The sequence below is a fragment of the Sorex fumeus genome, unplaced genomic scaffold, assembly GCF_029834395.1.
Source record: "Sorex fumeus unplaced genomic scaffold, SorFum_2.1 ptg000122l, whole genome shotgun sequence".
Taxonomy (NCBI): domain Eukaryota; kingdom Metazoa; phylum Chordata; class Mammalia; order Eulipotyphla; family Soricidae; genus Sorex; species Sorex fumeus.
In genome coordinates this window covers 29,569,665-29,583,143 of record NW_026606179.1, presented here as the reverse complement: position 1 = coordinate 29,583,143, position 13,479 = coordinate 29,569,665, and the positions used below count along the sequence as shown (strand labels likewise).

Below are 13,479 nucleotides of genomic sequence, written 5' to 3'. Positions count from 1 at the left end.
ATGACACCTATGACACTATGCTGCATTTAGTTTTTATTTATATCAATTTTATTTATAGCAAAGTTATGATATTACTTTAAAATCTAGAGTATTCCATAGATTAAAGAAAAGGGTCCTCAATACCTTCCATTCTGTTGAGGCTGGAGAATATCCAACAGAAGCTGTTTTACTTCACTGGGTGACAACTGATATAAGTCTATGGCTGGCTGGTCTCCTGCACGGGTCTGTAGTTCATATTTCATAGCATGGATGATCCACCTGAAACAAAACAGAGGAAGTATGAATGAATAACCCCTCAAAATTCACCTTGTGTTTCTCATATAGCATGCCCTCAATAGCACTGATCCATTCAAAGTGGAATGAAAAAAGAACCATTTGAATTTCCTGCACCATTGATATAATTACTTCCATGAACATTATGTGACATGATCAGACTCTTAAAAATGAGGTATGCTCTTTCATGGTTAGACAGTAAAACATGAAAATAGGAAATTACTTAAGTTCTTACTAAATAACATCTGATAAATTTGTATAATAGTATACAATGCACAACAAGCATTGTGTACTATTATATTTAAAATATTATATATGTGAAAAGCAAGAGAAAGTAATTAATATTTTACAAAAGATTATTTTATAATTTTTTTACCAGAGAAAATGAAGCTTTTTAAAACCTCTTTTCAGCAGGTAGGGCATTTTCTAAGAGAACACAGAGAAGAATACAGGCATACAGCTAACTACAACTCATATACTTTTTTATTTTGGCTTTTTGGGTCACACCCGGCAATACACAGGGGTTACTCCTGGCTTTGCACTTTTGGTGGTGCTTGGGATGCTGGGGATCAAATCCGGGTTGGCCACATGCAAGGCAAACGCCCTACCCACTCACTATACTATTCCTTCAGCCCCCAACCGTATTCTTTAGAGCATACTTTAAATAATAGATAATAATCAGATAATAATTCAGAATAATCTAACAATATTTAAATTCTATTAAGTCTTTTATTTGAAAATATATTCTTTGATAGATATATAAATACTTTCTATTAATATTTTTTCACAAACCATTTAAATATTATTATTTGAACAAGCACTTTTTCCAATTATTTGATATACTGTTTGTAAGTCTTGTATTTTTCATGTGGTGAGGACTTATGTACTTTATAATGCCTAGAATGTTTAATCAACTTATGTGTAATTTTAAAATTTGAAATTCTTTAAGTAAGCATTTTTGTAGTTTCATCTCATTTCACTTAACTTCCTCATTTCTGACGAAGGCAAACCAGGAAATTTCAAGAAATAATATTGTACAAACCTGAACTCTACAGAACATTAGAAAAAGCTAAGAAATTAGTTTACACGGCAGAGTCCTTTCTTTTATCCTTATATTCTTCACTGACGGGCTAGAGTGATAGCACAGCGGTAGGGCATTTGCTTGCACGCAGCCAACATGGCCAACCCGAGTTCGATTCCTCTGCCCCTCTCAGAGAGCCCAGCAAGCTACCAAGGGTATCTCGCCTGCATGGCAGAGCCTGGCAAGCTACCCGTGATGTATTCGATATGCCAAACACAGTAACAACAAAGTCTCCAGTGAAGATGTTACTGGGCCTGCTCGAGCAAATCGATGAACAACGGGAGGACAGAGACAGTGACAGTGATTTTTCACTGACCACTGTAGCACTGCACTGCCCTGTCCTCCCGTTTTTCATGGATTTGCTCAAACAGGCACCAGTAACGTCTCCATTGTGAGACTTATTGTTACTGTTTTTGGCATATCGAATAAGTGGCTTTGCTGTGAGGGCGAGATACTCTTGGTAGCTTGCCAGGCTCTCCGAGAGGAGCAGAGAAATTGAACCCAGGTTGACCGTGTGCAAGGCAAACGCTCTACCCACTGTGCTATTGCTCTAGCACTTTGCCTAGCACTGACCACTAAGTAAAGTAAGTAAAGTAAAGGCCCTCCCGTTGATCGTCGATTTGCTTGAGCGGGCCCAGTAACGTCTCCATTGGAGACTTTGTTGTTACTGTGTCTGGCATATCGAATACTCTCGGTAGCTTGCCGGGCTCTCCGAGAGGGGCGGAGGAATCGAACTCGGGTTGGCCATGTTGGCCGCGTGCAAGGCAGACGCCCTACCCGCTGTGCTATCGCTCCAGCCCACTAGATAACAAAAAGTTTGATTCAGCTTGTGAAAGGACTCTACTTTCACTCATCTATGCTGTCTATCTTGCAAAGTGAGGAAGCCAGTTCACCAGGAAAATGGCTGCTTACAGCAATGAGGATATAAAGCAGTTATGATACTGTACCAAACATGTCATTATCTTTCTCCTGAGAGACTTATTTGAAGTATAACCTACAACTACTGAAAGACAGAGGTTAAAAAATTTTGGTGAGTGTACACAAAATATTATTTATGTCACTTCTGTTTTGCAAAACAAAAGTACTGACTCCTATTGAGATGACTTAATTGTCTTTTGGTAGAAAAGATGGTGGGGAAAAAAAACCATTTAGCCTTCCAAGCTGAGTGAGAGATTTTATCTCAATCAGATACATCTGATTAAGATAAACCACATGCAACAAGGCAGAGTCTCTGCTGTATGACTTTTCCAATCTCCCCACTCTCTGCTAAAGTAACTCAACTATTTTTCCTACTCTCTCCCCTATTCTTTCTTCTTGTCATTTCTAGAAGTTAGGAATTTAATAAGTTCACTAGTCAACTACATTAATATGTGTTGCAAAAATATCAGGATAGGTTATAAAGAAGGCATGAGATGCAAGGATGAAAAATAATTAAAAACATAAATAATTTTATCATTGAAAATCACAGTTAATAGCTATTCACTGATAAGAATAAAGATGATAAAAGTATTTGCAAGCAACAAAATTAATGTGAGCTCCTGATGTGTGAAAAATTAGAATGTAAGACAGAATTAAGATTTATAATTCCTACTTCTCCATATAAAAGAAAAACTATAGTGAAAGACAAAATATTTTGTTCATCCTCATAATTATTAAATTTATTTAATAAAAATGTGATACATGAATAAAAGTCATAAGGATGTAGAAATGTAGCTGTTACAGCAACATTTTTTACTCTAAGTACTTTAAATTAATCAAATTTAATTTTACAGATTAGGCAAAGTTGTCTTCTATTTATTGTTTTCCTACTTTCATTGATAACATGCAAAATTGACATGTGAAGTAGTTTAGTGTAATAGAAAGAGCATCTGTAGCACTGTAGCACTGTCCTCTCGTTGTTCATCGATTTGCTCAAGCGGGCACCAGTAATGTCTCACAACTTGTGAGACTTGCTGTTACTGTTTTTGGCATATCGAATAGGCCATGGGGAGCTTGCCAGGCTTTGCCGTGAGGGCAAGATACACTCAGTAGCTTGCCGGGCTCTCGGAGAGGGGCGGAGGAATCGAACCCAAGTCAGCAGCGTGCAAGGCAAACACCCTACCTGCTGTGCTATCGCTCCAGCCCAGAAAGAACATCAATTAAAAAAAAAAAATAGTCCTAGGTCCTGAGAAGTACTACTAGTACGGTGCTTGCCTTGCCTTGCACACAGTGACACAGGTCAATCCCCAGCACCACATATTTTCCCTCAAGCACTACCAGAATGATCTCTGTGCATTGAGTCAGGAGCTGCTCTCAGCACCGCTAGGTTATGCCCTCCACCTCCAAAACAAACAAAACTTCCTAAGGACCTGCCTTTTGGTCTCAACAAATCAATGGCATGGAAAGAAAATTGGAGATCCAAGGTACTGATCTAGATTGACTAGTGTGGGAATTTTTTTTTAATCTTGATTTTAATTCATTTTGGTGATAATCAGAGAAACTAAATAAAAAATTGGTTTAGGTGAATACCAAATACAATTACTAATTTTCTTGGGTATGGTAACAGTATTGTAACTAGTAAGAAAATATCTGTTTTCACATATCTATGCTTACTAAAATATGAAAGGCTTAAAATGGAATTTGCTTCAGAATAAACTACAGCAAAAACTATGGAACAAATATAGCATGAATAAACTAGCAACATTGCTTAAACCATTTAAATAATGGGATTTGTGACTTTATCAAATTTGTGACTTTTATTATTAGACATTAAAATATACCTATAATGAAAAACAAATAAAAAACATATATGTAAGTTACTTTTCAAATGATAATATTAGTATTGCTTATTCAGTTTACCTTATTTTGAGAAACAAACAAGACGATGTATGTTTTTCAAGTTTACAGGATTACAGAAATGCTAGCCAACTCCTTTTATTTAACTTCCTAAACTCAGATTGATGAATAAAATGCAATTTTGCACTCATCTTAAAGTTAATTAAACAAGTTCCAGTATCTTCTTCTTAACTAAGTAACTTTCTTTTAAAAATTCTTTTTAAAGTCTTCCAAAAACTTGAGTCATAAAACCTAAACATAGTCTATCACATTTACTTTTAAAAATCCTTAGTACTATAAACAAAGATGGAAATATAAAAATTTCCCTTCGGGCTCCTTCCTTCTGTTTATGCACAGCAGTTCTGTGCGTAAATAATAGAAAATGTACTCAAGAACCACCAAAGAAAGAAGTTGACTTTAATTCACTTAAAAACAAATAAATAGAACTTTTTTGTCCAAGTATTAAAATACACTTACTTATTTAAAAATATTGGTCAAACTAATATTTTTTAAAGCCAGGAATTCTTCAAAAGACTAAACTAAAAATGGGAAAACAGCTTTAGACATAACTACTATATAGCAGCAAACCTAAAGAAAGTAATTACCAAGAGAATAACACAGTCAGAAAATCAAAGACTTTTATCCACTTTTAGAACCAGCAATAAAAAAGGCATTAATTCTTTTGCATGGGAAAATGTGACTTCTTACTCTTATTCCTGCTGAAAACTTTAGCAAACCTGATCTGACAGTTTCAATGCAAAATCATTTAGTGCAAATGGAGAAAGCAAGCAAGCAGCCAAACATGGAAGGTCAAGAGAATGAAGGTTATCCTTGAACCAGATCCTTATAAATTCAGTCTGTCTACACAACTAAGGACATGCTTTAACTTGCCAACAAGCAAATGAGAAAGTGACAGATACACACGATTGACCAGATCAACCTTCATATATGTTAAGGATTAACTTGAGGACAATTAATTTCTCAGCACTGCCTGAAAAGTGTGAAGAGGTGAACCAGAATGCTTGTACAACCCTGGGAATAAGATCATCCTTCTAAAAACTCTTTTGTGACTTAGTAAGCCTATTGTGTATACATCGGCATTTTGTTGTTGTTGTTGTTATTGTTTCTAACCATGCCCCAGTCAAGGAGTGAATAAAAACTAAATTGCATGGAAATCTGACATCAATGGTAACCCAGAACTGCTGATAATTTTCTAAAAGAAAATAAAAACTGCCATAGAGAGTAGCACTAATTCACAGTAAGAAACATTTTCTTTTTCAGTCATTCTGAGGCTATTTCAAGATACGAAGGGGAATTTGTCAAGTTTGCTGTTAAGCAAGTGAATGAATGACTGAGCAAGCAATTTATTAAGCCATATAATAAGGAATACGAAAGTTACAAGACACTTTTTTGCTCGATTCATATTAATACAAAGAAGCTAACAATTTGATAAGGCAAACTGAACTCCTATTTGGTAACTGGAGAACAATGAACTCACCTACTTATCTATGATTTAATCATAACAGAACAAAGGTAGGAATGCCCTCATTTCCTTGTCTTAACTAATGTCAAAAGCAAAGACCTTTGAGTATCAAACAATGCTGATGAACTCAGATCTGCAATAATCTTGTTCCTTTATAGCACAAGTAATGCTGTATTATGATACTTAAAATATTTAAATGGCCTCCTTTAAGCATGGGGTGTGTGAACTACAGACATGACGGTGTGCATTAAAAGACAAAACATGCCTGGGTCATAATTGCTTACAGAGACTGCCTTGGCAGCATGCAAAGCTAAGATGAAAAAGGCTTGATAACATATATCCTCAGGGGTTATCTCTCACTAAAGCCTGACTGACAGAAATAGCACAGAAAGCAGTTGATTGGAGGTCTTTACAGTAATGGGCCTGTCAAGAACTTGATCTATTTCAACATGAAAGCTGGAGCACAAATCAATAATGAGACAGCAAATCAAATCATTATCAGACTAGAATACTATTCCTGTGAGCAGGTTAATTTTGTTCACTGGAGTGCCTGATAGCAGTAAAACTGAAGAAATTGCACTGACAGAATTAACATTGTAAAAAGGAGAAAAGAATATGGTGGCATGGGCTTAAAGGAATTGAGGCAGTGGAGAATGTAAAACAAAGAATGTTTTAAAATCCACAAACTTTAGAGAGGGGAGTAGAGAGAGAAAGAGAGAAGTTAAAAAAAAGAAATAAAAAATAGACATTTTTTATAGACATTCTGGTGCACAGAATTCTGGTATCATTGCAAAAAATTTATTAGACTTGGTAATGACTAGGGTTCAGCCTTGAACAAGTTGACATTTCAAGAGGAATAGGGTACACTAAAAGCTGATACCTTTAATCATACCTTTAATAAATCTTTTTAATCATAATAAACCCAGAAGAGAAAAATTAAAAAATATAAAATAAAACATTCAAACACAAACGAACACTGTCCTCCCGTTATTCATTGATTTGCTCGAGCGGGCCCAGTAACATCTCCATTTTGAGACTTGTTGTTACTGTGTTTGGCATATTTAAGACGTCACAGCTCGCTTGCCAGGCTTTGCCACGAGCACGAGATACTCTCGATAGCTTGCCGGGCTCTCCAAGAGGGGCATAGGAATCAAACCCGGCTCGGCCAGGCTGGCTGCGTGCAAGGCAAACACCCTACTGCTGAGCTATTGCTCCAGCCCAAAATAAACCCAAAATAAAACATTAATGATCCTGAGATGGTTTAATCTATAAGAAAAGTTTTTGTCTTGTTTTGGTTATGGGGCCACATCCAGGGTCATTGAGCACTTACTTCTGTGCTCTGAGGCCACTCCTGGCAGGACCTGGGGGATTGAACCCAGGTCAGCCACATGCAAAGCATGTGGTACCTTACCTGTGGTACCATCTCTCTGGCCCTAAGAAAAGATTTTAAAGTATGTACTATGTAAGTCTCCTTATACTTTCTTATAAAATTATGTCATAATCATTATACTACACTAAATGCATGATTTGAAACAGTAATAAATTCAACAATTTATAAGAAATTTGGGGTCAGAGAGAAAGTACAGCAGGGAAGGTGTTTGCCTTGCGTGCAGCGAACTTCAGTCCAATCCCCACCATCCCAGATGGTCCCCACTCACTGTCAGGAATAATTCCCGCATGCAGAGCTAGGAGTAAGCCCTGAGTACAGGGTGTGGGCCAAAAATAAACAAAAGTTTTAAAAAGAGAAATTTAATAGTAACCTATAGCAACCTGCAAACTGTCACACAAAGACCTCAATGCTGGGAACTGCCATTCTTCTCTGCCTGCAGGTTATAAACAGTGCAGTTCAGCCAGGTGTCATGTGCACTCCCATTTTCCTCACCCACTCCAGTGTCCCACAGTGTCTCATAAATACCCAGATGCTGGGAACCTCCACCCCAAGCACTGCCCCCTTTCCTCCTCTATTGTTCACAAAAGAATACATTGGATTTTCTCACTAAACTCACTGTCTGGAGTGGCTCAGCTGCCACCAACCACACCAAATTCACACTACCTAAGGCTATCCACAAGCACGTATTCCCTCAGGGAAAAAACAAAAACAAAAATGCACAAATGTAGGTGTCGAGTAAGAAAATATAGAACTCAAAACTGCAGCTGGAGTAATTGCAGGGTCAATGACATTGAACACTTTCTTGGAATCCTTGCACAAACTCTAAACAACTAATCAGTGATAAAATTGGTTCAGATGTCTCAAGACAGGAAGGGAAGAAAGCAATACCCAGCTGGCTCACCCAGAGAGCTTCCTGTCAGGGGGACACAAGTGGGGAATTAAAAATTCTCAACCCAAGACTGTAACAAACACAATGGAGTACCAGTGCAGAACAACACCATGCTTAGTGAATGAAGATAGCAGCTGAGAAGGCTGAACCTGTACTAATCAACTCTATAACTGCTCAGATAAGGACTATAGAGAAAATGTTAGAATGTTTAATGAGCTCAAAGAAACAATAATGAGGTTAGTAAATAAAGTGCAAGTATATATGTGGGCAGAAATGACAGAACTACAGTTAGAAGTGACATAAATAAAGAGTGACAGGTGAAATTAAAAACCCAACGGAAGGTCTTAGCAGTGGAGTAAGAGAAGTTGAGGACAAAATCAGTGATCTCCAGGATGAGATATAGAAAACTTATAGACAACAATAGATGGTGGGAAAAGGTTTGACAATAAGATGAATTTTAAAATCATTAGAATCCCTAATAAATAATAAGGAACTCATTAAAAATTATTAGTCAAAAAATCATAGTTGAGAAGTTTTCAGTGTTGAGAAGTACATGCATCCAGATCAAAATGCCCAAAGTTGAAAAAGACTCAAATAAAAATACTCAAAGACACATCAATAGTCAGAATGATAAAGGCCAAACAAAGAAAAAGCAATAGGGAAAGCACCAAGAACAAAGAAGGTAATGACATATAAAGCTTTATTAAAATTCACAGCAGGTTTATCAAGTGAGATCCTCTGGGTCAAAAGAAAATGGTAGAGAGGGGGACAGAGAAGGAAAGAAAGGGGAGAAGAAGAAGAGAAGGAGAAGTAATGGGTGAACAGGGGTCAGGGCTTCAGTTATACAGGTTATATGGGTGATAGCCATATATTTAAAACACATATCAACAACACTGAAAACATGAAATCTACTGAAATTTTGTAAGGTATTTGTTGGCAGTTGGCAGTTAGGGATGAGGCAGGGGTTTGGGGTGAGGATGGAATATGGAAACAATGTTGGAGGTTAGTTAACACTGGTGGTGGGATTGCTGCTGAAATATTTTAGACCTAAAATTCAACTATAAATAACTTTGTAAATCACAGTTCTTTAAATAGATTTTTTTTAATATAAAATAATAGGACATACTTTAAAAACTCAATGAAATGAACAACTCTAAGAATACCCAGTTGTATTATCATCCAGATTTGAAGGAAAGATAGAGCTTCATGAACAAGAAACAGCTTGTGGGCTTTATAGGCTTGAAGCCAACATTGCAAGGGTATTTAAAGGACTCCTTTAAGACAAGAAAAAAATTCACAAATATACCTAACTTCCACAAAAGGATGGGGGAAAAAAAGTCTTTTATGTCTTTTTTTAAATGTCAATATCTCATTCAATGTCAGTGGCCTAAATGATTAAAAAAAAAAAGAGACACAGACTAGCAGGACTGATCAAAAAAATTGAACCCAATAATCAGCTGCCTACAAGAAATGTTTGGATAGTTGGAGAAAAAGTAAAAAGCTGGAATTCAAGAGCTGGAAAGCAAAACTTTTTTAAAAAAAATATTTATTAGTGAAACACCATGAGGTACAGTTGTAGATTTACAAATTTTTGTGCTTGGGTTTCGATTATACAATGATCAAATACCCATCCCTCCACCAGTGCCCATTTTCCACCACCATGGATCCCAGTATCCCTTCCACACCCATCCTCCCCATCCCACCCTGCCTCTGTGGCAGGGCATTCCCTTTTGTTCTCTCTCTCCTTTTGGGTGTTGTGGTGTACAAAAGAGGCATTGAGTGGCAAACATGTTCAGTCCATAGTCTACTTTCAACATGCATCTCCCCTCCTGGGAGGATTCTCCAAACACCCTTTATTTGGTGCTCCCTTCTCTATCTGAGCTGCCCTTTCCCCTAGAGTGCCCGGCTGGCCTCTAAGCCATGGAGTAATCCTCCTGGTACTGATCTCGGCTATTCTTGGGTATTAATCTCCTATTTTGTTACTTTATGTCCCCCAGATGAATGCAATCTTTTTATGTCTATCCCTCTCTCTCTGACTCATTTCACTTAGCATGATACTTTCCATGTAGTACCACTTGTATGTAAATTTCATGACTTCATCTTTTCTAACAGTGGAAAGCAAAACTTTAAGTAAATACTTCCCTTACAAAGTCTGAGTGGCCTTATTCATATTGGACGAAATAGATCAGGTTCAAAAAGTTATAAGTCATGGACAGTCAATTCTTAATAATCAAGGGATATATACACATATATATACATAAATATAATATGTATGTATGTAGCACTGTAGCACTGTCCTCCCATTGTTCATTGATTTGCTCAAGTGGGCACCAGTAACGTCTCACAACAAATTGTGAGACTTGTAACTGTTTTTGGCATATCAAATGTGTCACCGGTAGCTTGCCAGGCTATGCGTGCAAGCGAAATAGTCTTGGTAGCTTGCCGGGCTCTCTGAGCGTGGCGGAGAAATTGAACCCAGGTTGGCGGTCTGCAAGGTAAATGCCCTACCCGCTGTGCTATCACTCCAGCCCATATATACATGCATATATATAATATCTTCTATATATATATCTTCCGTAGATCAAGGAAGAATTTACACTCCTAAATGTTTATACACATAATGAGGGACCATAAAAATACTTAAAACTACTAATAGACATGAAGAAAAATATTCACAACTATGTAATAGCAGCTGAATACTTCAACACTGCTTTATCATCTCTAGACATATAAACTAGACTAATACTCAATGAAGAAGCACTAACTTTAAAGGAAGATATAGAAGATGCCAGATTAGTAGATATATGCAAACTAGATATATACAAAGCTCTTATCCCCCAAAGTCAAATACATGTTATTCTTCAGCACACATGGGACATTCTCCAAGACAGACCACATATAGATCATAAAACATGCCTCCATAAAGTCAACAGAATAAAAAAAATCATATCAACTATCCTCTCGGACCATGAATATCACCAAAAAAAAGTGGACAAAAAAAACCTCAAACACTTGTAAATTAAAAAACTTGCTACTATTACTGGGGAGTCAAAAAGGAAGTCAGAGATGAAATAAAAAGATTCCTCAAAAAAAAAAAACAAAGCAAACCAAGATTGAATACATGGGGTACCAGAATATATGTGACAAAGAAAAAGTGGTGTTAATAGGAAAGTTCATAGCAATGCAAATGCTCATTACAAAGGAAGAAACAAATAATCTAGCTACATACTTTAAGCAGCTAGGAAAAGGAAGCTAGCAAAAGGCAGACAAAGCATGCTAAAGGAAGTAAATAATAACATCTTTGAGTAGAAGTTAATGAAATGGAAACTAAAAAAATAATCCAAAGTACGAATGAAACCAAGAAACCAGCGATTTTTTAAAAACTAAACAAGAATGATTAAAACATTAGCATGACTCAAAGGATGGATGGATGGAAGGAAGGAAAGAAGGAAGGAAGGAAGGAAGGAAAGAAGGAAGGAAGGAAGGAAGGAAGGAAGGAAGGAAGGAAGAAAGGAAGAAAGAAAGGAAGGAAAGACGAAGGAAGGAAATTAGGAAGGAAGAAGAAAAAGAAAGAATGAAAGAAAGAGGGAAAGAAAGAAAGAAGGAAAGGAGGGAAAGAAAGAATGAAAGAAAGCATTGGTAAATAGAATAAAAAATAAAAGGGGATATATCATAACAGCTGCCACAAAAGTCCAAAGGATCATCAGAGATTACTTCAAAATTCTTTATGCCATGAAATTGAAGAGCCTATAAAAATGAATAAAATTTTGGACACATAAACTCACAAGTTGAACCAAGAAGAAGCAGAACACCTGAAAAGATTATTTATTACTGAAGAAATTGAAATAATAATCAATAATCTTTCTGAAAAGAAAGCCCAAGCCCAGATGGGTTCACTGTGAGTTCTTCCAAATATTTTTGTTTAAAAAAATCCTACTTCCAATTCTTTTCAGGCTCTCAAAAAGTTGAAGAAATAGGAATCCTCCCACAGTTTTATGAAGCAAACATAGTCCTGATTTCTAAAGCAGACAGAGACATCACAAAAATAAAAGCTATAGACCTTTATCCCTGATAAATATGATGCAAATATCCTCAATAAAGTACTAGCAAGTCAAATCCAACAATATTTTAGAAATATCATACACCAGTTAGGATTCAGTCTGATGACTAATATATGCAATGAGTCAATATAATAGATGTCAAGAAAAATGTTGATCATACTATCATATCAATATATTCAGAGAAAGCACTCAGCAAGATGCAACACCCGTGATAAAAAATACTGTCAATAAAATAGGAGTTGAAGTAACTTTATTCAACATAGTTAAATGCAATTTACAAGTCCACAAGAAACATAGCACTCAATGGCAAAAAACTGAAAGTCCTCCCTCTAAGATCACACATAAAACAAGATTACTGACTCTCACCACTACTATTCAGTATAGTACACTGAAGTCCTTGCCATCGAATTAGGCAAAGAGATATTTAGGGTATTCAGATGGGAAAAGAATTTAAACTCTCACTATCTGCAGATAATGTGTTACTATACTTAGAAAACTCTAAAGATTACAAGAAAATATCCTACAAACAATAGACTTGTAAAGTGGCAGACTACAAAATCAATATGCAGAAATCTATAACATTTCTATAGGCAAAGTAAATAGAAGAAAGAGAATTTTAAAAAATGTGCCTTAGAAAATCAAGTACCTAGGAATAAGTTTAACAAAAGAAGTGAAAGACTTTTACAAAGAAAACTATAAATTACTAAGATAAGTAAAAGAGGACATGAGGAAATGGAAACAGACACCCTATTTAGGAATGAGAAAAATTAACATTGTTAAAATGACAACTTTTCGCAAAGCATTATATAGATAAATCACAGTGCTTATAAAAATACCCATGACACTTTTAAACACAGTTATCAAACTCTTGATATTCATGTGTAAAAATAACCTTCCCTCCCTTTCAAATATCTAAAGCAATCCTAGGAAAAAGATTATGGTAGACTTTTATTTTCCAACTTTAAATTATATTATTAAAATATAATTATCAAAAGAGTGTGGTACTGGAATAGAGACAGACTCCCAGAGCAATGTAACAGAAGTTAGAGTCCAGAGAAAGAATCTGAGTTTTATGGACAGTTAATCTTTGATAAACTAGCAAAAGGTATGAAGCACAAAAAGAAAAGCCTTGGCAACAAATGATATTGAAATAACAAGCTAGTGAATTCACTTAAAAAAAAATGAACATAGCTGCCTTTCAAACACCATGCACAACAATCAAATCAAAATCAAAAAGTATTAAAAAAAAACCCTGAGGATATCAGGCCTAAATCAATAAATAACATTGAGGAAAACAAAGAATATCATATAACATTAGAGCAAGAAGTAGCTTCAAAGACTCAACACCATTGGCCAAGAAAACTGAAGGAAAGGTAAACAAATGAAATATCTCAAACAACGAAGTATTTGCACTGAAAAGGAATTGAGTCCAAATATACACCCCACAGACTGAAATAGGACGTTTACCCACCAATCATATGATAAAAG

General features: G+C 36.0%; 1 protein-coding gene across 2 annotated transcripts in view; it reads right to left on the bottom strand.

Annotated features, from left to right (window-relative positions):
• The window catches only part of PHKB (phosphorylase kinase regulatory subunit beta), a 278,679-nt gene that overhangs the window by 9,011 nt on the left and 256,189 nt on the right, over window positions 1-13,479 (bottom strand). For both annotated transcript variants that reach the window (XM_056136671.1, XM_056136672.1), the window contains one exon: window positions 124-258. In XM_056136671.1, coding sequence (XP_055992646.1) covers window positions 124-258 — 135 coding nt within the window. The remainder of the gene's footprint in view (window positions 1-123; window positions 259-13,479) is intronic.